The sequence below is a fragment of the Lycorma delicatula genome, chromosome 3 (genome assembly GCF_047948215.1).
Source record: "Lycorma delicatula isolate Av1 chromosome 3, ASM4794821v1, whole genome shotgun sequence".
In the NCBI taxonomy this organism is placed as follows: Eukaryota; Metazoa; Arthropoda; class Insecta; order Hemiptera; family Fulgoridae; genus Lycorma; species Lycorma delicatula.
In genome coordinates, this window is record NC_134457.1 from 186,738,880 (window position 1) to 186,766,077 (window position 27,198).

At 28.8% G+C, this 27,198-nt stretch overlaps 1 protein-coding gene across 2 annotated transcripts in view; it reads right to left on the bottom strand.

Moving 5' to 3' along the window:
* The window catches only part of LOC142322289 (tubulin alpha chain, testis-specific-like), a 126,362-nt gene extending 112,308 nt beyond the window's left edge, over positions 1-14,054 (bottom strand). Inside the window, exon 1 of one of the 2 annotated variants that reach the window (XM_075361201.1) lies at positions 13,966-14,054. In XM_075361201.1, coding sequence (XP_075217316.1) covers positions 13,966-13,968 — 3 coding nt within the window. In that variant the 5' untranslated portion in view covers positions 13,969-14,054. The remainder of the gene's footprint in view (positions 1-13,965) is intronic. The other variant, XM_075361202.1, reaches the window with a different exon arrangement.
* Positions 14,055-27,198: the final 13,144 nt, after the last annotated feature.

The following is a 27,198-nucleotide window of genomic DNA, read 5'->3' on the forward strand; positions in this document are numbered from 1 at the left end:
AAAAAAGTCTTCCGCAAAAATTTATTCTAATAATTAACAAATATTTAAATTTTCGAAATTCTAAAGACATTCAGAAAATATAGTTTTATCAAAAAGTAACGATTTTTTTCAAATCCCTTTTTCTTATTCGTATTTAAATAGCGGACATTCGTTCCAAAAAATGTTTAGTATTAATAAAAATAGTTTACTTTTTAAAAACCATTTTTGATTATTTTCTTATCATATTGCTATGTTTTTAAATGATTAATTATCAAAACTGAGAACTTCTAACCTGTCTAAAAATAATTCATTACAGATTTTAATTGTTGATGTTATCAATCCAATTAATATTATTAATAATGGAAAATCAATATATACAACGATTAGAAATTTAAAACAAAAACTTTACGCTACCTGAACATAACTAAATGATCTTTTATAATGTGGGAGTTTAGAAACAGTTTAAAAAGTTTTAAATTAACGTTTGTATTTTGTTATGTGTTCTACTCCTAAAGCTCATCTTGCGATCGCCCACAATAATCTATTCTTATAAGGCTATCGTTATTCGTTCATATAGTTCTATCGTAAACAAGGTTTTTTTTGTTACGTCCAACTTAAAAGGAAATTTATAGACAACCTGTGCAAGGTAATACGCTGCACTTCACGTAGCTTAAAATATAAACAAATTAAGCAATAATAATATTAAGGTATCGAATTTACCAGAAAATTAATTTGACAGAAATAGGAAAAAACTAAAACCAAATTAATTAATTTGTAGAAATAGGAACATTGCAGAAAATATTTTCATATACATGAAAATATTAAATATATTCAAAATAAGAACAAAATAGCTCACAATTCATAAGACGTTATTGTAAGTTATTTTAGCACATATTAATGTAAAAGTTAACCGGGATACAGAAAACTATGCATATTTGTTATTTTTTAAATAGCATTATTTAAAAATTCATCGAGAGTAATATTTTCTGTAAAAGAAAATTCTTTAATTGCATTTTAAATAGACTTTTGGGAAAAGTTTTTTTAAAGTTTCGATAATTCATTAAAACTGACAACGGAAGCGTCATAATAAGGTCCTTTCGCGAACTATTTTGTATTGAGTTATACGAAAACAGTTCGATTGTTCGGTTTGGTAGAGGTGGATATTGTTATTTTTTAAGAATAAGTGACTACTTTTCTTTTAGCAAAGGTAGCATATTAATAAGTATAAACACAAGGATAAAGTAATATATTTAATTTTCTAAATAGCGGTCTACACGATTCATAATTCAGATTGTGCCAATCTGACAACTTATTTTTGTATCTAGAAAACTCTTTTTAACCATTCACAATGCAAAGTATACGATTAATATGATAAATTTATTGAATTAATTAAATCATATTATTTTCATATCATATCAGGTATACTTCCATGTACGAAGTAAAGGAAGTATTGCAATCGCGAAAAATTTCGATTTTCAGATTTCAACGGAAGTATCATTTTGACAAGTTTCGGCGTGACGTCTGTACGTACGTATCTCCCATAACTCAAAAACGGTTAGCTGTAGGATATTGAAATTTTGAATTTAGGACTGTTGTAACATCTAGTTGGGCACCTCCTCCTTTTGATTGCAATCGACTGAACCAGAAGTGTCCAAAAAAGCCCAAAATCCAAAAAAATCTGGACTTTTTACTTTTTCTTAACTGCAGTAATAAGCCCTCATTAAGAGCTTTTAAAGATATATAATAAACGGTACTTATTTTCATTGGTTCCAGAGTTATAGCCAAATAAAGTTTTAATTAATGAAATATTTGGAGCTTACAGGAGAAGGCACATCGGTTCGAACCAGATTTCATCTCTTTTTTTTAACTTTTATTTATTTAAATATATCGATTTATTAATAATTACTAAGCCGTGATTGTAAAGAATTTTTACAATAAATAATTTTTCAATAATAACAATGAAAAAAAAAATTACTGAAATAACATTTTATGTTTAAGTACTTTTAAAAATGTATATATGTAGTTTAATAGATGTAAAAGGAAGTCATGTGGTGTCCACATCAGATTTTTTCATTATTATTATAAAAATAAATCATTGTAATTTAGCTTAAAATATCAACTAATTTAAATTACACGCCCTATGCCAACTCACATGAAAAATGCCTTTCATGGATTTTTTACTTAGTCCAGATAACTCCCTTCCTAGTATGTTTTGATTTTGTTGATTATTTGTATAATATTATCTGTATCTAAAGAAATTTATTATTATAATACAGTATAATATTTTAAGCAGCTACACATACCTTATTGGAATAATTCCTGTAAAAAGCTGCTTTTTGAATAATCCTGGATAGCCAGGCCTGGTTGTTCTTTTTTGAAACTTGAAAACTAACAAAAGACTGGTATAGATGAGTCAACAGAAACTCAAAAAAACTCGAAAAAATTCACTACAGCAAATAAATTATTGGAATGGCTTCGGAAAAGTACGTAGAATAAAAGTGTACCCTACCGGACACAAGCGAATAACTATTTGTTTATTAACAAGTTAAGGAAAAATGTTTAGTTTTTCACCAATAGCGGCTTTATTTTTAATTAGCTCCCCGCAGAATCGCCTGCGCTATACGGTTAATTGTTTTTCCCGTAGGGATCAATCTTTTTATTTTATGTTTATTAGTCAAGTAACCGGAGACATGTGCACCCTGCCTCCGGTTACTGTCAATGTGTTACCGTAAAGCACATACAGTAACGGTGGCAGTGGAGCCACAGCGCCATACACTGTCGCAACTCTTAAACAAAATCGGAATTAAAAAAAAAAACCGAAAACGGTTTTTAAATATTTATCTGAAAAGTATTTGCAAGTTTAGATCTACTGAATATCTCGTTTACTATAATCGGGATCGGGATAAATTTCAATCATTGTTCAAAAACTTTTTTTCATCCCATTTCAAAAATCGAAAAATTGTATTTCTGACGTGAAGATTATACTCACCAAAAATCAAGCTGATTTGTTCATTTGTTACCGAAAAAATTAAAAATCAATTTTAACTCTTGAAACTCGGAATGAAGCTCGAAAAATCTATAAATTGATTTTTATATGTTCATTTGTTCAAAAAATCACGTTTTTTCCACAAACAACAAACCAATTGCTAAATTTTGCAAAATCAATTAAATCTAAGATTAAATATGATAAATGACATAGTTTTACATAAAACTATGAAGTTACATAAAAATATTTGTTTTCATTAATTTTTTGTAACGATTTGTTTATAGCGTCATTTTCATGTGTTTACGAAGTATACTAACATTTACTTCCTAAAACTCACACAAAAATTAAATTTTTTGAAAAACCATATCTGTAATTTTAAAGTACATGTTTTACCTTACAAATAACAAAAATATTTTGTATTTGAAAAAACAGGTTTAATAATGACTGGTTTTGAGCGTTAGCCAAGGTACCAAAACACGCTTTTTCTAAAAAAATAGATTTTCAAATGTTGATAAATGAACAATTAAATAATATGTACAGATATTCCTTATGAAATGAGTAGGTAGTAAGCTCAAGAACAGAGTGCTATATTGATTTTTACATTTTTTGTAATTTTTTTATTGTTCTAGGCGTTTTATCAACAACTTGCAAATTTTCACATGAGATTCGGATTAACGGGCAATGAGAAATTGAAAATACTTTGTAAATTTAATTAATTTGTAGCCTTGGATCTTAAGAATCCATACCTTTTTGAATCTTTTAATTATCTCTAACAGGAACAGAATTATGGAAGTTTATTTATTGCGCGCCCCGGACTTAAACTATCTATGTATGATAGCTACATGATTTTGATGCTTATTGTAAAATTCGCTAGCGGCCTTAGTTTTGCTCAAAAGAAAAAAGTACCCGGAAGGTTTTTTATGAAAATTTTCCTTAGCTGTCTATTTTAATTTTTTTTGTTTTTACATGCGATTAAAAATAAAGCCGCTATTGGTGAAAAACTAAAACTTTTCCTTAATTTGTTAATTAACAAATTATATAGTTAATCGTTCATGTCCAGCACACTTTTATTCTACATATTTTTCCGAACCCATTGCAATAATTTATTTGCTGTAGTAAATTTTTTCGAAGTTAAAATCTTTACTGACAGCTAGTGGATGGAAGAGAGAATTAGATAGCAGATTTCATTATAATACAACTACTCTGACCAGATCTCAACCTTCTTTTTTTTACGTATATTGCCTTAAACAGTAAACTTAATTTTTATAGTTTATCAACATAGTTTCAAGCAGATCAATTCTGATAAAGTGCCGTTAATCGAATCTGAAATACCTTGAACTTAATCTATTTTACTTGGATCTGAATTAGCATACTTTACAAAAATAATATTTGTTATTGCTAATCGGAAATTATGAAGGCCACACATTCAGTATAGTCATCAGCAAATAACGTACAAAATTCATGTATTGGCAGAACCCCATTTTTAATTTAATCGTTATTAATAATGCATGAAAACTATCCTTTTTTCAAAATTTTATTATTTAAAAATTTATGCAAAACGTACATAAACTGAACGTCGTTTACAGTAAATATATTATTACAGTTTATTATTATAAATAATAGTTGAAATAAACTTAGAAATAACCAGAACATAAATTAATAAAAACGTTGAAGTTTTTTATAAATATTTTTTCTTCCTTATCTTGCTTCTTAAAGTCATTAATAAAAGGCATGATATATAGTTATATTTAAGGTAGCACGAAATCAGAGGTTTAATTTATCCATAATAGAGCTAACAACTTCCTTGTCGTGAAGAGTCGTTTAATAACATATTAATACAATAACTATTATAGAAAAGTGCTCCATATACATTTGAAATGCATGTTTATACAAAATTCAATATTTTATTCTTTTATCAAATATAACATCTCTTGTCCTTTTGATAAATAATGATAGAATATAAAAAAAAATCAATATTTATGATGGAACTCCCTAGTACGGTAATATTCAACCAGTTGAAAGACATTCATCGCCGCCACGCAATCGGGGTCTTATCGGGTTAGATTATATGAAAACTTTCTATTATTTGAAAATTTCTTTACACAAATATCATTTACGATTGATTAATATTTACATTATTATTATTACGTTTATTTCATTATAATGATTATTATTTTATAAAATTAAAATATATTTCTTTCATAGCTATTGAGAAAGATATAGACATACAGAAGTTCAACTATGTGTGTATGTGTGTATGTATATATATATATATATATATATTCTACAACTATTTTTTGAAGGGTTAAAAAATGAATCACCAAACGAAGGGTAACGCTATTATTTAAACAAGAAATAAAGAATTAATGAATCCATGATGATAAAAGTTTGTTTTTTTTTTTGTATCGAGTAAAGGTAGTAAATGTAATGTAGCAAGAAACATTCCAATGTTTATAAGAAATACATAACTTAAATGATAAATTAAGTATGATAAGTAAAAAGATAAATTTACTAGTAATACTTAATATAAATGTTCGATTAATTAAGTTAATAAGTATTTTTACATTAATTTAGTTGCTATTATATGAATATTACTATTTCCTTATGCAGCTTTTATTCCCTTTTTGCCTCGCTATTTCCCACTTATTCCTAAATTCCCCTACCTGAGTTCCTTCTTGTACCTATCTTACCGATTAACAAAAATGACTTCTATTTATGTCTACAGATAATTATTATCGATTTAAAATCTCATGTTTTTAAATGGTTAATTTATTTCCTTTCAATTTTTGAAGAAAAATTCTATAATTTTTCGTTGATAGCTATTCTATAATTTTTCTTCTGTCGAGAGTTACCGATATGATTTCTCACAAACAAAAGTGAAACGCAAAAGTAAACCAAGCTAATGTCATACGCCCTAGAATTAACTGATTTAGGTCTGACAATGGTATTCATTATCAGTGATCCCTTCTCTCATATCTAAGAACTGGTGACCTGATTCATATCCCGCTTACAATTTCCCGATATAGCTCACTATCGATTCGAATTAATATGCCTAACCTTTTTTCCTGTTTCCTCTTCAAATCTTTTTGGCGGGCTTCCGCGTGACCTGCTACCCTCGATTTTTTCCAGTACGACAAGCTTCTCAAGATTTCCGCCGGACCTACGGATTATATGGCCGAAAAAGCGGAGGATACGCTGGAAACATATTGTAGACAACCTCCTCTGTAAACTCAGCTCGTTTAAAATCGAGTTGTTCGACCTCTTTTCCGTTCGTTTGACGCGGAGCATTCTTCTGCAGACCTACATTTTGAATACATCAATTCTCCTCCGATGTTCTACCTTGATGGTCCAGGTCTCAAAACACCGTACATGACTATTCTTTTTCTGTTTAGCCTCCGGTAACTACTGTTCAGATAATACTTCAGAGGATAAATGAGGATGATATGTATGAGTGTAAGTGAAGTGTAATCTTGTACAGTCTCAGGTCGACTATTCCTGAGATGTGTGATTAATCGAAACCCAACCACCAAAGAACACCGGTATCCACAATCTAGTATTCAAATCCGTATAAAAATAATTGCCTTTACTAGGATCTGATCCTTAGAATTCTCGACTTCCAAATCAGTTGATTTGCTATGACGAGTTTACCACTAGACAAACCGGAGGGTCAGCTGTAGATGACTTCTAGGAAGACTAGTACCTGAAGCAGTCCCAGTATTGTATTCTTTGTGATGCCTTTCCTTCCAAATAACAGTTAACTTCTCAACCGCCTCCTTCTTCAACATTATTATTCTTCGTATTTCAGCCGAAAAGCCCCCATCTTCATTTATTGTGGAACCTAAATTATGAAACAGTCCACCTTTCCGAAATCACTCAGTTCATCACTATCTGGAAGATCGTTGACTCTGTTGTAGACAGAGTCAACGAGTTTTAAAACAGAATCCTGTCAGCCTTAACATTTTTCCATATGTTATGAAACTTTGATATCACGTTTCCATTCACAAACCTTTGATTTATATTGTGATACTGTCATCTAAAATCAATCGCATAATTTTCTTACCGTTACAAATCAAAAAATAAAAAAATTTTTTTAAACAAGGACGGTTAATTAGTATAATTATTAAAGTGTCTCTACACTTAGAAGTTCTGCATTTGATTCCCGATGTAAAGGTCGGATATTTACCATTTAATCTAATACACATTTCGTTATTCATGCTCGCAAGTTTCAAGATTTCTCTAAGCTTTTTCTAACAAAGGTTTTTTTTAAATTAAAGTGGTTTTTAATTAAAATTAAAGGTTATTAAAATGTTAATAACCTGATGGTTCTGCAACAACTGTAATATACCAAAGCGTTGAATTCGCGAATTATAATATGAAGTAAGGATAAATATCAACGCTTTAATCTGCATTAAATAAAATTGTTCTCGAATAACATAGAATTAAACAACCAGGAATACAGTTTAATTTCTCTGCAAGCTGTTAGTATTTATAAATAAATAATTCTGTTAGTATTTATTAAATACTAACAGCTCTATAATCATAGCAGTGGACGATATTTAAAAAATAAAATTTTTATGGAAAGAAAATCAGTACTATCTCAACCTTTCATACAAAAGGTTCTGGGTTTGAATCCAAAAATTTGGAATTTTTCTTACGGTAAAAAACTTTCATTCAGCCTCCAAGATTTATTGTGAAATTAATCATTAAAAAAAAGCATCCAATCGATAAACAAATAGTCAGCGGTTTATCTACTTTTAACTAACTAATACGAGTAATAAGAATTACGCTTTCAATTTATAGTGAAGACGTTGTCAAATATCGTTTTACATTTTACAAAAAGATTTTTTTTTTGGAGTAGCGAATTGTAGAAACATTACTCATCACTGCAGTAGTTAATACGATTATTCAAGTACTTTTTTCATTAATATTTTCGGCAGAAAATAATCTCCGTAATATGATACAGTAATTTAACATTCTATTTTGTAATTCTTTATTGTAATTTATTTGACATTAACATATTTGATTTTTGACAGATGTGTATTTTTTTCTATTTGTATTAACGTCATTATAATATTCGTATATATTTGTGACAAATGATGATCTTTGTATGATTACTATGAGCAGATAAGATAAATTACGCTTTACAAATTACTTTTTATAATGTAAATAGTTATTTTATGCAAATTACCCCGTTTTAAAATAATATTTATATCATTATGCTTATTAATCACACACGGTTAAAATAAAAACAATACATTTTGTAACGTAGTAAACGTTTAAAGACTATTACCTTGGAACAGCTCATACGTACGTGCATCACCTTGTATATATACCAGTAATACACTAAAGTTATTTATTTATTATCAATATTCTCTTTGTAATTTCAAACGCCTACATTTAATGTTGTTAGGCATGTATTTCATCATTAATTGAATTTGAAAATTTAAAAGAAATCGGAAATTAAAATTTACTTTTCAAATATTGAAATTTTAATAATACAAAAAAGTTGTTTTTTGTAATAATAAATTAAAATTTATAATTTAACGTAAAATTACTTTATTAATGAAATTAAAACTACTTTTAAACATTCGGAATGTTAGATATGAATTTATTTATTTAAATGTCAAAAGTTTGACATTTTTTCTCTCAAAATTTTTTAATTTCAAACAAGTCAAAATCTGAAAATTTTTAATTAAAAATATCTATAAAATGGCCAAAGTAGTAGTATACATTTTAATTAATAAAATGCAATATACGCTTTTAACAATAGTGAATTCATTAATCGAATTGTAATAACAGAGTATAAGGTATCATCTAGTTAAATTAAATACTATCGTAATTTATAGGGTAATTTATACAGTAGTAATTTTTTTTAAATTGCTTTTCAGTTCAGTAGGCTACATTAAATATTTACCTACGAACTTTTGTATTTACTTAATACAACCTTCAATTTATTATTTATTTTTTTAATGTATTATTACATTTATTCTCTTTAATAACTTCTCTTATATTCATAAGATTACATAATTTTTTTAAATTTTCTTTATTTTTTTTTATTGTAATTAAAATTTAACTGAAAATTTATCACTTTTTTAAGTAAAATCTTTCCTTAAATTAATGAGCTTGATCGTATTGGCCGCACTGTGGAAATTGAAGCAATGTGCTTTTTTTTTGAGGAAATAAAAATTGGTTCGTCATTTTTTATAAAAAATTTCAAAATATCTTCATTTATTCAACGGTTAATTACATTACTAATGTTTTATTGGCTGTTCTCAATTCTTTTCGATGAAATTGAAATGAAACTTATTTATTTGCACAACTCATTTCTTTTTCATAAATTTTAACTTAGTGATAACCGTAAACAAGTCAAAAAATTTATCCTTCTCGTTCCATTTTTCTGATAAAGTAATGATTGTTTTAGAGCAATCTTAAATTTTAACAAGGTAGCTAATAATTAAAAGCCGGTATAATGGTTGCGAAACTTGTAGGGAGACCGAGGAAACGATGGGCACCGGAATAGGTCTAGACCAAAAAATCCCTATAATGAAGAAGAAGAGATTTGTTTTTATCTAATTATTTTTTTATTCAAATTTATTTTTAATTAGTTACTAAATTATGTACTGATGAAGACTGTTTAAAAAAATAAATGATTATAGCCGGTATAATGGTTGCGAAACTTGTAGGGAGACCGAGGAAACGATGGGCACCGGAATAGGTCTAGACCAAAAAATCCCTATAATGAAGAAGAAGAGATTTGTTTTTATCTAATTATTTTTTTATTCAAATTTATTTTTAATTAGTTACTAAATTATGTACTGATGAAGACTGTTTAAAAAAATAAATGATTATATAAATTCCCATACTTTGTAGACAAGTTTTAAAAATTTATTGTTAAAAATTGTCGAAAAGTTGTTGAAACATGTTGTTTTTTGTGGAAAAAATTGATCTTTGTTAATTGATAATTATTTTCTGTTCACTAGTGATACCCAAGCGGGTGAAAACGAAAGGCGAAAGGCGTGGGCAATAGTTTCTATGAATGTTCCTATCGCAAAATACAGAGAATTAATCATTAAGATTATATTTATTTAATTTATCTCTTAACAGTGAATTCAAAATAAATTCTTTTTCTACACTTGGGTGTATTTTAGATATACTTCAGATATAATTCATTATTTTTAACGATTTTTACATAAAACTAAAAATATATTTTAAATATATGCTAGTTACTATAACTATACGGTTAAAACGAAAAAGCTATTCAATTTAAACGTTACGTTCCCCCCATTCTAGTCTTACAAAGAAGCAAATCCTGAATGCTTTAAGAATTACTATTTTTTTTTTCTATTTCACATCTGAGTCATCATACATTCAGTAGTATTGTGACGTGATATTTTCAAGTTATTAAATAAAAGACATTTAACATAACTCGCCGAGTCACTTCTTTCATTAGAAAAAACGTACACTTCGTAAGATAACGATTTTAAAGAATAAAATTGCACCAAAATAAATCTTTTACGTGATATTAGGTACTTTTTTTTATTATTATTTTTATTATTATTATTACATTTTTTTTTATTATTATAAAATAACTCATGGTTTTAATACACGTTAATAAACTAGAAAAGAAAAGAAGAGTATAATATTTAAAATGTTACTTTAACAGACCTTCCTGTGTCCTACTTACTAATTTTCAGTTCACGGGGAAGGTTTACTATATTAATTTTCACTATAATTTTTTGTACGGTTGTTGCATGAATGAACATGCATGAACATTCATCAAATGTTTAATCTTCTAAAATAAAGAGGAATTAGACATCTGTTTATGTAACTAATGGCTTAGTACCCTTCAAAAAAGTTGTCTAAGCTTTTAAAAAAATAATGGTTTCATTGTGGAAACGCAAACGACTAAAACTAAAAATTTATAAAGATAGTCTTGTTTCATTTTGGGAATATATTAATTTTTAATGGTATACAAAAAAAATTTCTCAACTCGAACCTTACAAATTTAAAAAAAATTTATTTATAATTTTGTAATGTACGTTTAAACAAAAATTTCGATCATTTTTTTCTAGAGAAAATTACTTTAGTGATGTATGATGGTTCAGTAATAGTTTTATTCCAGATAATTTACGCATAAGATATTTTAGATAAAAGTTTACATGATCAAATTGAAAATTTGAAGATTTTTTTTGGTTATTATTGCTTAGAATTGGACTGGCGTAATGTAATGATATATAGCTTAAATTAAGTCTGATATTCTTAAAATTTTCAATTTAAAATAGAAAGCTTAAGGTGAAAAAAATACAAATTCCCCCATTTCAGACAGCATTCATTCAGGTGGTAAATTCTAATTCAGTAGTAATATCTAATACTTTCTCTGCATTCATTTTCTTATTTTTATTAACATTCTCGCCAATAGTTTATTTTTTCATAAAGGAATGTTTTTCTTTTGTAGGCTAATGTTGTTTTTTAATAAAACGTCGCCGGTAGTTAATATGGTTCTGACTTCAAAAAGTTAAAATTTACCCGTCGGGATTGTCTAGCAGTAAAATCGTCGTCGAAAATCAGCTGCACAAATCAGTTGTTTAACAGTTGATTTTCGAATTCAAAGGATCTGAGGTTTAAATCCTAGTAAAGATGAGTTATTTTTACACAAATACGAGTGTTAAACAATGAATACCGGTGTAACTTGGTGGTTGGAGTTCAATTAACTACACATCTCAGGAATGACCGTCTAAGTTTGTACAAGACTTACATCTCATTTACAAGTCATACGGGTCATTCTCACTGGGTCATGGGGTTGCTTATGGTTTACAAGTTGAACAGATTGCAACGTACACGTTAGGAATAGAAGATTAAAATATAATAACATTATTTTGTACCGTTTGATTTTGATTTTTGTTTTTTTAATTTATTAAACAAAAGTTAGATGTAAAATAAAATAATTAAAGTCTTCCAATGATAGGAACAAAATTAAATTATTTATGTCAAATTAGCATACCATATTGTTTGTTTTCTAAAAACCAATCATATATTCACATTACATAAATTTTCCTTTTGTATAGACTCCTATATTAACCAACCTTTTTGAAATAATGGAACAACATTCGAAGAACATAAGAATAAATCATTAGATTAATGTAACACAGTTTTTTGATCTTAACATTATATATATATATTTTTTTTTTTAATTTATATTAATAAAATAAACAATGATTTCACTAAATATGTTTATTTTATTAAAACAACAGAATAATATTATTACTTACGCAAAAGAATATCAAAATAAATATAATAAAAGTTAAAAACTCTTAATAGGTAGTCTAAATAAATAATAATTCTATAACTTAACTATTTTCAAATTTCTACTGGGAAATTATTTACAGTTCAATGTAAGCAGTAAAATTTATTTTAATCTACTTCCTAAATTTAAACGTTCGAAATCAGAATTTAAAAAAAAAAATTAATTTTATTGGTAAAATTCTATTTTACGTTATGTAGACGGAAATTAATTTTAAAAACTCATTTCAAATAGTGTAAATTTTTAAGTCATGTAAATGCATATTATATTTAATACAGATTATAGCGCACATAAACAAAGAGTACAAAATACCAATTTCCAAATGATAAAAGAAATTACAGATAATTTTTACAATTAAAAAAGCACATAATGCTTTTCTTAATGTACTATATTTAAAATGCTAATAAAGCAAGAAATCTTTAATTAAAAAGAAAAATATTTTATTTTTTTTTAAATTTCTTATATTTTGTAATGATGATTATTTGAAAATAAAAATGGCTGTCCACCTATAGGATTTTATATTTTCTAAACAGTTCTCCTTGATGAATTTTTTATATTTATTATATTGTAAATAATTTTAAAAAATATATTTGTTTAATGAAGATACTTTTATTAATACGCATTAAAACTCTATAAAATAATAATAAAAAATTGTTAAAATCCGTTATTTACTTTAAAAAAACTCTTGAAGAAATTACATGATCATATTACACTACGTTATCGTAACGCAGACACAAAAGATTGTTAAAAATTGCCAAAAAAAAGAAGTAGGTGAAATGACTTGTTTATAATTACTTTTTTTACTTATTTTTTTAATTGTTAACAGCCTTTATGTGTTTAGATATACTTAACCAATAAAAAATTAATTAAACCAGGATAATTTGAATAATATATATATTATCAATTAAAGCGTTGAAGATGAACTAAATGAGAGGCGTAAACTCAAATTATAAAATACATTCATCATATAGATTTTTAGATGTATTCAGTTACTTACACCAAAATTAAGAACTATAATTAAAATACAAGACACAGTTATTACATTTTTAATTAAGATTCGATTGAGATAAGCGGTTTAATTGAATATTGAAGACTAAGAAATCATTAAATAATATATCATTCCGATAAGTTTCGATAATTTTAAATAAGAAGAAATGGTTTTACTTTACTATTTAAAGCATATAATTACTAAATTATATTATAAAATAATTTAGGCTATCCTTTAGCCTTTTTATTTTTTTTAAATTTATTTTTATCATTATCGTTTATATATAAATTATATATCTATTTATTTAATTGTTAATGGAGATTTATATCATTAAAGTATTATCTTTATTACAATGGTTCTTTAAATAAAATTATCTTTATTAAAAATTTTTAAATAAAATTTAAATAGATAAACGTTTTTTAGAATTTGGAATTTTAAACAAAATCCAAGTCAATATATCAGAAAAAACAAAAATTAACTTAACCTATACATGCATTTGAAATGCTCACAAATCAAGACAGATAATTGTAATAATTTATTATAAAGCCGGGTAAAGTTTTTTTTCTTCAATATAGCTGTGTTATAACAAGTTGAGTGAGCGGTTGCATGTTACGTACAGTGCATAGAAGTTTTTTTTTTTAATATAGGATTTTTTTATATATATTCTTTTTTTTGCAAATTGCATAGCAGTGCAAATAATAATAGACTTACCATGATGGATAATAATATAGAGTTAGTGGACGGCGTCGAAGAGCAACGATGAATTAACGCAGTGCACAGCACAACTGAGAGGATTTGATTCTGTACTGCTTTTATACATCACATAAATGTCTAAAGACAGTAACTAATAGCACAAACGGAGCAATACGATTATTTACGATACTTCACGAAATCACCTACCATAACAGCATAATAAGGGCGTAAAAACATTCTTTATAGAATATTTCTTTATAGATTTGTTGTTTCTTTTATAAAATAAGAAAACTGACTATTTTTATATTTAAAAAATTTGATTGAAATTTATTGTTTTTCAGTTATATTTCTTGTTAATTTAATGTGTATTTATTTCTTTTTTATAGCTGTAAAAACTGAATTCAATATATTAAATTATAAGTTTACTGGACTAAATGTATGATCCACAGCAACTACTCTTGAGTTGAATTTTTATGGTTTTCTAATGATTTAGAAAAATGTTAACTGCTATTTTACTGTACTGCTATTTTACAATACTACTATATTCTTGTTAGAAAACAAATGTAAAAGCAACGCTGTATTTCAGTAGAGTGTATCTATTATCTGTGTTTTCTAAATAATACAAAAGTGTGCAAAAATACCATATATATATATATATATATATATATATATACACTAGCCAATCAGAGCTCACTTCACTTGCCCTTTCTGTTTGGCCAAGACTGCTGCTATATTTGTTATCCTCATAGTTGTGTGAGTAATACTGATAAATAACAATTAAAGTATACAGACTTCAAAAATGCCTGAAAAAGAAACCAAATTACAAAAGACAGAATAGTAGTAACTAAGGTTCACAAACTTTTGATGAAAAAACTTCACCCTCAAGGAGTCCAGGGCCTTAATATATGGCTTAAAATCTTCCCTGGGATAACACAAATGTATCCTGAAAATTTGAAAGCAATCGGTCAGTTGGTTCTTGCATGATACAGTTGTAATTGAATAGACAGAACCTGCCACAAACTTTCATATTTATATATATATATATATATATACATGAAATCCTTCCAAAAATAAACCTACATAAAAATAGTAGCTAAGTTCTTTATATTCAAAATCTTAAGTATTAAGAAATTGTAAAAATTCTTTCCAGAATATTTCTATTATTATTAGAAAAATATATATTTATATATTATTTTCTGTTAGGAGATTGGTCCAGTTCAGTAAGATCTACGAGTTGAAAACATGCAGAAAACTTCTTTGACTCACTGTTGTGAGTTTGAGAGTTGGCTAACTTTTCAATAAGCCTAAAGTCTAAATAATATTAGTCAACTTCTTTATTAAGATATTTTAAACTTACAAACATTACAAAAAAGTATAGTTAAAAAAGGGTATTGTTGATGAATAAAAAAATATATTTCAAAACCAAACAGATTTACCTGTGTTACACAAAAAACAGCTTTTCTTATCAGAAATATTTTTAATTTATTTTTCTCTAAGTAAATTCAGGTGGAGCTGAATTACAGTTACCTTTTATGATGGTGAGAAATGAATGTTTGGAGCAAGAGAAAAATGCCAAGCTTACTGGTATTTAAACCAAATTTCTAGATGAAAGACAGAGATGCTACCACTTTAAGGTTATGTTACAGTTATCATCTGGAAAATAAAAACAATGAATTTCTTCACTTTTTTGGAACTACATATAGAAAATAAGAATAAAGACATAAAGAAGGGTAAAGACATATTGACATATTTTTAGCTCTAGAAACAAAAAAATTGCAAATAACTATAAATTCTACAATGATACTCATAATCTGTTGACTAAACTTTCATTTCATTTGATGCTATGTCTATCATTTTGTTATTTTCAAAAACTTATATATACATATACATTTTTTTTTTTTTAATTACATACTTTAAAATAAGAAAATTTTGGAATCCCAGTAGTCTTACTGCATGCTACAGTTCTATATTTCTCAAGATACTAAGCTGATTACTTGTGATTACTTTAATTAACTTAATTGTTAATTAAAGCAATACTAGTAACTTGCTAAGTGATATAAGTAAAGTCCTGCTTCATCTAAAACGTGTCCTGCTTCATCTAAAACTTTCTTTTTAACATTTTTTGTGTTATATTTTGCCTTAAAAAAATTAAATCTTCCAAAAAAATAACCTTTTTATTTAATTTTTGTAATTACCTTCATTTATCATCTTATGCAATTATTATATATTTCACACATTATCAGTTTGATGCTTCATTAATAGCATCAGTTAGAATAATAATTTTACTACAATTCCTTGAGTACTTACTGGGGATGTTACAAAATTTTAAGAAATTTCCAAAATAATGAAGTAGCATTATGTATTTTACATGAGGAAGTCATCATTTACTTGATGATTATATGTACCCATAAATCTAATTTTTAATAATAAATAAAAACTGTAGTCTACTTTGATGCAGAAAATAAAAAATTAAAGAATTTATTCATAGTTTATTTTTATATAGGTTGTTTTTAATACTACATGTCCATAGTACATTCAGTTTGCTTCATAAAAATCTATCCATGAAACGAGGTATTTTCATAATTTTTTGAAAATATTATCAGAATTTCAGTCCTTTAATGTAAGGGGCATAAGTGTTCAGCACTTAAAAAATATTAATTCTATTTCCAAGACATAAAATAAAAATAATTCTTAAAACAACAAACAAAATTATTTACTGGAATCATGAGTCAGCCAACTTCCTATCAAACTTCAATTAAGCAGGGTGGTAACAACTAAATAAATTTAATCACTTTGTCTATTGACTGTTTTTAGTTATTTTTTGGACTTACACATACATTCACCAATGTGTAGAACAAGATTTCATCCGCTTTCTATCACAACTAAGAATAGAAGATTTTTTCTATCACAAAAATAGAAGCAGATGGCCACTTCTATTTTTCCATTTTCACTAATAACTACACCAAGGTATTTGCACATTTTCACTTCCTGCACCCTCTAATATTTAAACTATCCACTATTTATTATTTTTTTAATTACATACTTAACTCTCTCCTCTAATTCCACTTCTAATTCAGAGCAAAGCAAGAAAGAAAGGCTTACATAAAAATTGGACTCAGATTCCAGTATCCAAGCAGGAATCTCTTAGCTCTCCTATAGATTTTGAGAATTAAATCCATAATGCAAATAAAAGCAGACTGGTGCTGTTCTCCTGCTTAATTTTTTTTAATTTTTATTTTTATTTTTTTTCAGTTGAAATTACACCTTTGATCATTTATCCTAATCAAAGAGTATGAAAGAGGCTCTTTACTTCACTGCATAATTTAGTTGGCTGCTGAAAGTGTACTGAACAATATTTCATGAAACTGTGTCAAACAGTGTGCTGAACTCTATAAAATTCAAATACAGATCTTTATTTCCTCCCAAAAATTTTACCACAGAAGAGTTTTTGGTGAAAAAACCATTTAATCCTGAGTCTGTCTTGCAGTCTAAATGCTTTTTGTTACTGTTCAGCATCTTTCTCAACCATCTCATCTGATAACAGTATGTCTCTTTTTCAGCAAACAAAGAATCTATTTTGTACATTTTAAATCGCAGTTTATGAAGTTTTATCAGCATATAAAATTCAGGTTTAAACATTTCATGTGAAAATGGTCTTTGGTTTTTAATAAGCCTCTTATTTGAACATTGCGATACGATGTGTTGTCCATGGGTATTACAGATCTCAGTGACAAATTCGGTAGCAATTGAGACACAACCTATTTTTGCAAATTACTAAAATTCTTATCATTATGGAAATCTCTCACTTTTTGACCCGACTTAAATATTAGGAAAGCATTTTTGATAAAACCGTGTTTTCCTCCCACATTAACTATTATTGTAACATTAACTCCCTTTAGAAACAGCTTTTAGAAACTCCGCTTTAGAAACAGCAGCTTTCACCCTTTCTGAAGAACTGTCAATCCTGCTTGAGCCTTTGTATGGGAAGAATGTATGTAGGTTTCATCTATGTAGATAATTGGACAATTTTTTTCTTCTCTGTACTACATTATGGAGTACAGATAATTCAACTTTCTGTCTTGTATAGCATCATTCTCAATCAAAATATTTCTGTTTTCAGCTATTTACCACTGGAAACCTAAATTTTTCATGACTACAGCCGATGCCCAAATGTCCCCATCATATGTTATTTGCTCTTTTATTAATGGCAAACGTTTCCTCAGAGAGAGGTGTTTTTCATGCCATAAGTCCGAGTTACACTTTTGTTGAAATCGTCCAGGTCAGTTTTCAACTTCTTCCTTGGCCGATTTTTACAAGGAGCACTAAATTCACTTCCACTAGTTCATGTTATTCTTGTTGCTTTAAAATGCACTGAAGGGATCTAATGGATACACCGGTCACTTTAGAAACACAAGTCTGAATTTGTTTTTAATTTTTTGCTTGTCCTTCGTTGGCTTCTTTCTTCATAAAATTATAAATACTGAGAATAACTTCTCAAGTCTGACATTTGATAATCCTCTTTTCCCCAGTTTTACTGGGTTTTGCTGACATTATGGATTTATGTTAACATTACAAGAAATTAAATTTATGAACAATTCAAATAAAAGTTAAGTAAAAAATAACTTTTCTTTAATGATACTAACACTATTAATAAACTAATTAACAGATAAAGCTGTGAACAAAGAATGATTATGTAAGTATTAAATCCAGTTATTGGTTACAAGAAATGTATACAATGTTTTATGCTCGCAGTTTTGATCTCAACTGACAAGTTGTTTACCTCCACCACAAATTGCAATGCTACAGTACATCCAATTTCTACCCACCACCACTGAACAAACAAACAGTAGCATGGCCAAAAAAATTAATTCCATTTCAAGATGGGCATCTTTAACAACACCGCCAACTATAACATCACCGAAAAAAGAGATGAATAATAGATCTACAAAAATCTTCTTAAGCACATTTTTTAGATCTAAAACAAAGATCTGTTATTTTATTAGCAAAAAAAATTACCATATTTTGGCATGCTGATCACTGGAATATTTTAACTGATTTATAGAATGTATCTTTTTAACATAATGTGAAATAAGTAGTACAAGAATATATTTTTATCATGTTTACATCTCTTGAACTCTGAAAGTTAGATTTATGGTTGTTTTGTCATAACTATTATATAGATAAGAAGCTGTTAGATTTATAAAAACAAAAAACTTTCTATGTGTTAAACAAGCTGGATAAAACATTACTACAAAATAATCCACCATTCATATAACAGAATAACTAATATATCACATCTTAAAGAATAACATTTTATAGATTGCTTAACAAGAAATCAAATTATCTGCATATAGATGACTTTTTTTAGAACAGTCACTTACTTATATTTTTAATCTGAATGTTAAAATAATGATTGCAATTTGATGACACAATAGAGGGAGTGGTTCTCTAACAATTACCAGACATGTCAATAACCACAATGAAATGCAACCCACCAGTCTGTAAGTAGTTTGCTTCATCACTAATCACCATCCAAACATAAGTTTTTACTTGAATTCTGTGTGATGCACACTCTTAAGAAATACGAGTACCAGTGCTGCTGACTCCAATTAAAATTCTACTTATAAAATGTTGTTTACAATTTTATTTTATTTATAAACTTGTGTAAATTCTACTTTTTACAACCCTGCCAAAAAATTATGAAATTTACCAATGCTTACATTTATACATTCATCGCTTAATGCATTATCCTCATATCATAGTTGGTTAAAAATTAAAGTGTGAGTTATCAAAGTTACTACATCTCTGAAAGTAATATATTACAATTCAAAACATCAATCCCAAGCCCTGCATTAAAATCTTGATTTATTTGAACCATTCCATTGATTGATTGATAATTATTACTTTTTACTTTGATGAAGGTATATTAATTTTGTAACATATATACACTTTTGTCTAACTAATGTACCAATCATGACCCAGAAGTGTGTGTATGTTTTCTAAAGAAGAAAAAATTAGCCAAATAATCAGTCCTTTTCCCTCTCTCACCACAAAATAAATATTCTGTGACTCTTGCCTTACTCTGCTACAGAACAGCTGCCAAGCCTTTGAATAACACAAGATTGATGGTGGAATTGGTTAAGATAAAACTAGTCAGCAAATGAATTCATTTCTGTTATTTAAACACTTTTTACATCTTATAGGATTCAGGGATATCGAGAATTAAAGAAGGGAAATACAGAAAGCAACAGGGTAGATGAATTGTGGAAGGTTATGGAAGATATAATGAAAGGTGAGATAAATGATGTTTGAAAGTATAATACAAAAATACAAGTGAAATAACGATGAATGCAAGGTAACCTACAGAAAATTGAATTATGAAGAGAAACACAAAAAAGGAAAAATTAATTGTAAACAAATTCTCAAAGAAAATTTAGAAAGAAAATGACAGCTTGAACTAATGTGTAAAAAAGTAAACAAAGAATCATGGGAGAAGTGGATAAGGCTGAGGAGTAATGGAGATTTTCCTATAAACATTTAAGTAAGGAAATTAAAAAACAGATTGTTTCCAAAAAAAAAAATTACCTTCTTTTAAATTTACTTTTAGACAAGAATGGTTGTCAGCAGCAATAAGAACATAATTGTTATGTTGCAAACGGTTTAACTTCAACTCTGAAATGAAACCTCTTGTTTTTGAATTGCCAAGACTTGTGTATACTGAATTTCTGTCCAGCAGGTAAAAGGAAGTGTTTGTTTCTCAAACATAAGATTGATGATTATGATCAGTTTATGATTGTGTACAGATTCTCGAACAATGGATCACACTATAAAAGATTGGCCTTTGAATAAACATGACTGCAGCATCACATTAAAAATTTTATTTAATAATGTAGTAGTTTGGCTAAGGTGCCTTCCTGTTATTAACATATTTGAATATTAATTTTAACTATATTTGGTAGCGTATTGATATTTTTACTCTACGAGTATAATTTTGATGTTTATGAAATTGTGTAATGAAACATATGAATAATTATTGTCTAACAGTAAAAAATTGCAGAAATAATTGCATTCAGTTCTATAAATAATATTGATAGATATGATCAGTGGCAGTTTGTATATAAGCACTGTGGAACTACAGCACCCCCTATTTCCACTTGATATTATCGATAACATTTAATATAATGAGTCCTTTTTTCTTTAATTCTTTCTTTATACTTGTACAATATATAATTCTTAAGCTTAATGTCAGTAGCCATCCCCCAGTTTATGAAAAAGATACAAAATTCTTTGTATGTAACTATGCGCTTCACAGTTCCAGTGGACTGTTGTGCACATGTGCACATAGGAGCTTCACTCGATGCTGTGAGGGAGAGAGAGCACTGTTGCTCTTGCAGTGCCGATCCTGGCATGCTGGTGGAAGGTAATTTTTTTTTACTCCATGTGTGTATGGAATGTTCCTTGTTCATTCCCTTTTCTAGTTTAGTTGTTGGAAGGAATATGAAAGTGGTTTAATTGTTTTTTCAGTAGTGATCAGAAGATGCCAAATAGCAAGGGCTCTTTGATTGCCAAATCTGTCCAAAAACATGCTGGAAGGGCGAAAGAGATTGTAATTAAATTAATTATAGGTAAACTAAAAAACTAAATTAAAATTAAGCACCATTGGACTACAGTATTTTAAGCGGATATTTTATTAAATTATTATCTAATAATACTAAAAAATATTATCTGTATTGACATTTTATTATTTATTCAGTTAAATTGAATATGGTTGCACAAAATCCAAACTAGCATATATTATCTACTAGGCCACATATATAATTTTCATAAAATCAGATCTACTCTATTTGCCATGAATCTGCTTGTGCATATTTTATAATTTAAAAATTAAACTCAGTATCAAACTCACATATTTTTATAAATAAAAAAAGATAGATGTTATATGTATCAAATTTATTATAAATATTATGATAAAATTATGGTTTATAAGTGTTCTATTATTCTTTTCAGAACAATTTATTGCTTTAGACAATTATATATATATATATATATATATATATATTATATATAGATCAAAACCCTTTAATTTCCATATTTATTTGTATCAATAGTTGCTTGGATTGGGAGATATGTAGCATTAAAGACAAAAGTGGCTATTTCTCTTTAAAGTGGAATATTTTGGTTCAGAAAAATTGTAGAGACATACAAAAAAATTAATTAAAGCTAAATAAAGTCTTAAGTTTTCAAACAATTTTAATGGAGTTTACTGAAAAATTTTGTCTCCCCCATGCACTTGACCAAACACGAAGTAACATAGATAGTATTTCTTGTTTACTGGAATTCCCTGTGGCATCACCTTAATCGTATCGAATTTAATTCACACTGGAAATTCGCTCCTTCATCTGTCCTCCCCATAAAATGCTCTGCAGACTGACATCTCGCACTCTCGTCATGCAAACTCATACCACAGACTCTCTTTGCTTAATTGACGTCATAACGTATTGCTGGACTAGTTCACAGAACTCCACCTAACTCACACAATTTGCAGCCTCTTCTCGCAGAACTGCCCTTGTGGGACTGAGGTTGTAACTTCTTGCTAAGCTGATTCGCTCGTACTCATTTGTAGCTGGTCTTCTCCGGGATATTTATACTTCTAGCCTCTTTACCTACTGAACCAGATCCAAGTCGAAGCGTGAGAACAAAGACCGAGGCTTTACTCCCATGAATTCCAAACCTGATCTCTTCTCGCAGTACAACAGGTGTTCGTTGTTTGACAGCAGGCAGTCTAACAAAAGACGATTGTTAAATGGACCTGTTAGCTTTAATAGAAGGGTTTCTTTTATTGTCCCTTTCTGGAGTCTCCCATTATTATATTTTCTACTATTTTCATAATTAATGGTAGGAATCCATTACTCAGGCCCACTTTACCAGTCTTGTTACAATATTTATTTGGGAAGTCTGGAACAAAATATATGAGATAATGTCTCAGATAAACATAAGTTGTGATCAAAAAAACAGGAGAGTGATCAAAAGATAAAATCAAAAAGAAAATCCATTTTTTTAGTAATTATTATAATTACTTGGCAGATTATGATACCAAGATTAGGAATTTAGACTAGTGGGGCAATACATTGTAGGAAGAGATACATAAAGATGAGGTTTTTTTTCATTATTTTGTTAATTATTAATTTATTGCATAGTCTTCCATCTGAAAATATTTCCAGTATATGGGAAATGCTAAGCCTGATTGGGATTCAAACCGAGAACCCTCTAGATGAACGTCTACCACTCCAGTATGTAAGCGTGCATGTTTAAATTGATTATGTAAGGAGGATTAATCTGCTTCTCTATGGGAGGTTTTGCATTTTAATACCTCCCCCCCCCCCCCCAAAGTAAAAATCAGAAGAACAGAATGGTTAATAAAAACAACAGCAAAAATTACATGACTACCAAAAAATTAAAAAAACGATTAAATAAATTGAACTAAAAAAAAAAACAAGGTACGGAAATAAATAACACAAGAGGTACCTCATTATGCAATATTTAATTAAATAAGATAATGAGTCTTTCAGACAGTAATTTGTTTAAATATATTTTTCATGTTGTAGAAATAGCAGTTATTTAAGGTTGTCTAATGATTAAGTTCTCACCAGGTCTTACTTCAATCATGGGACTAGTTGCTGGCCTACTTCCCAACTCTAATTGCTCGAAACAACATCAGAGACAGCTTCTTATCAGTGTGGCCCATTCCACACTCCTATATGGTGTGAAGGTGTGGGTGGGAACCTATGGTGTATGCCAGATGCATGGGGGGGCAGTGGAGGCACATCACAGATGGTGCTGCCTCCGTGTCATCTTTGCATATAGAACTGTCTCTGGTGCAGCGTCTGAAATCCTTGCAGGATTTCTTCTCATGGACTTGCTAGTGGAGCAACGAAGGAGAAACTGGGAGATAAGGGCTCTTCCTCCTGAAGACAGAAAGAAGCAATATACTCTTATACTAACTGGAGAAGGAGATGACCAATGTCTGGCAACAGAGTTGGCAATGGAGCGAAAAAGGACCGTGGACACACCGTATGTGATATCAGGCACTGGATTAACAAACGTCATGGCTCATTAGATTACTGCCTTATGCAGTTCCTGACTGGCCATGGTGGTTTTAGGTCCTATCTATTTCAGTTTGGCCTTGATCACTCTGATGCACACACCCAGTGTGCCACAAGGAAGAAACTGCCCATCATGTGTTCTTCAGGTGCACCAGGTACGACATGAAAAGGAGGCATTTACTGGATGTACTACACAGTGGATATGTTTGCACCTGAAGATATTGAGGATATTCTCTTCCACTCGGAGAGACATTGGAATTCCATTGGTAACTATACCAAGTCAATCATGCAAAACCTAGTGATCTGGAAAGAGTCACGTGCTAGGATGAGATGTCTTAGAGCACAAGCACAGATAGGTTCATGGCTGAGTGACTAGGGGTGACTGTGTGTAAGGAGGTTGCCTGGGCACGATGAAACCATGGACACTGCCTTCCTATCTGATGATTACCTTCCAGTAAGTATGATGTATTCTGGGTGTACTGTATCATTGATTTTTTCTGCTTATGATTCATGTGTAATATGTTATTACTGTTTACTTCACTGTACTTGTAGTATTGTATTGATTTGTATTAAGTTTTGCTACTGTATCTGATTGTATCATTATGTTCACTTGTTAAATATTGATCATGACTGTATGATTATCTATGTATTGATGCTATAGGTCATCGCTGCTTCTTGTTGTAAGTATGTATCTAGTTGTATGAACTTAGGTTATATTATGATGTATTTTATTGTATCATAGCAATTGTGGAGTATGACTGTGTATGTGGGCAATCTCCTCTTCCCTGAAGTAATGCTTCTTTAAGCTGTGCAAGGGAGGGTGGAGACCCATGGGGAGGTTTCATTGGTAGTGCGCAGAAACACATACACACTTATTAACATCTTGCAGAACCTGTTAGCGAGCCTAATACTGCTTAGGTGCCTGTAAATTCCTCCACCTTGTAAAAAAGAATTGTTACATCAATTTGAAAATTTAGAATAATTACCATTCAGAACTCTTTAATGTAGAATAATTACTCTTCAGAGTTCTTTAATATAGGATAACTACTACTATTTAGAGCTCTTTAATGTAGGACAATTATATTATTCAGAGCCCCCTGACTGCATTTAAATATTTTTGTTGAGGAACAAAATTTTCTTATCAATATAAGACCTGGTGAGAACTTAATCATTAGACAACCTTTAATGCCTTCTCTTTCTAAAACATGAAAAATATATTTAAATAAATTAAAACTGTTTGAAAGTTGATTGGTAACCCATTATTTTATTTTATTAAACACTTCATAACGATGTTTGATTCTTTATCTTCATACCTTGTTTTTCTTCTTTTTTTTAGTTTGATTTATTGTTGTTTTTTTAATTCAATTTTTTAAATTTTTTTTATTACTTAATACTTTTTGTGATCATTGAGAAATAATCACAATTCAAACATTTATGAATATAGTGTATTTAACATACTGAGCCAAATGAGGAAACTGTAAACATTTCAATTGTATTTTGGCATAATATAGCAATCTAAACTTACAGATTTCTCAAGCAATTGAGTTCCTTGAGAGACTTTTTATCATGCAGATCATACAGCAATTATCTGGGATCCAAACAACTAATGGCTAAACTCTCCAATTGCCTCACGCAACTGTGTTACATAGGGCTGGCCCTTGACAAAAATGTGGGTGCTCAGATCTACGATAGCTCTATCTAGGGTAATCCCTTGTAGTTTATGCATCATCAAAGTCCAGCACAATATTAGTCGCAGCAAATACTGTTCCAATTTGCTCTATCCCCCTAAAGCATCAAATTCAACAATAGTGGGCCAATCTTCTATCCAATGCCAACAGCATTACCTCTAATCATTCTGTCATCATTACTGCCTTATGCAGTTCCTGACTGGCCATGGTGATTTTAGGTCCTATCTATTTCAGTTTGGTCTTGATCACTCTGATGCACACCCACTGTGCCACAAGGAAGAAAGAATTTTTTTTTAATTTATTTAATATAATTTTATTTTATTTAACGTAAATTTCATTCTATTATTTTTATAATATTATTCATTCGATTGAATTGAATCATTCAGTTTAACTCTACAAAGACTGTTTGTGGGAGCTTGCTGGGCTCAAGCTGATCTTGACATAGCACAGGCCACTTGATTTTTCTAAGTAATTTTGTATTACACTAGCAAATACCTCATTTGAAAAGACTGTTTGCAAAGATATTATTATAAGAACACCCCATTGCACCTCCCAAAACAGCACGCTCAGGAGCACCCTGTTTGTTACAAGTTGATGGTGATGATAGATGTAGCTTCACACAGTGTTCACATCACCTCACCACTCTAGTCTCATAGCAGTCCCCTTGAGGAGCCCATTATTATTAAATATAATTTTTTTAAATTATTTAATATAATTTTATTTTATTTAATGTAAATTTCATTCTATTATTTTTATAATATTATTCATTCGATTGAATTGAATCATTCAGTTTAAATACAAGTAACAGAGTGATAGAGGCTTACAGTCGTCTAATATTAAATTCATTACAGTTTGCACTTCAACCGGCAAATCTCCACTTTTAAAAATATATATATAGCCTATGACAATCCCGGTAACATAAGGATTCCAAAGCGGGGTCGTACATCTAAATCGGTTCGGCCATTGAGCTGCTACGGTGGAACAAACACACATGCATACACTCTAAATACATAACACTCCTTTTTGGGTTCTCCTGTAAAAATCTAAAAATAATATGGACCAAGACGACATCTTTTGGGCGTTACAACATATTAAATATTACGCGTTTATGGTTTTGCTATAAAACAGCTGCTGTTAAAAACGAATTATTTAATTTTTTACTTTTATGTGAAATTTTATTTTACTCACGTTACTTAATGCTTCCGTAATAGTCAAACATAATTCGATTAACAAAAAAAAAATGTAAAACTATATTTTTCATACATGATTAAAAAATTATAGAAGCATTTACCTAAAATGTGAATTTTACAAAAAAGAAACTGAATAATTATTAGTGATAAAATTCATTGTATATGATGTCTTAAACAGTTTTATTTTTGTTGTTGCATTTATTCATTGTGCATCATATGGTTGCACAGCCTGCCTCAACAGAAGTTTTGAATTTAATAACAGCTGTTTAT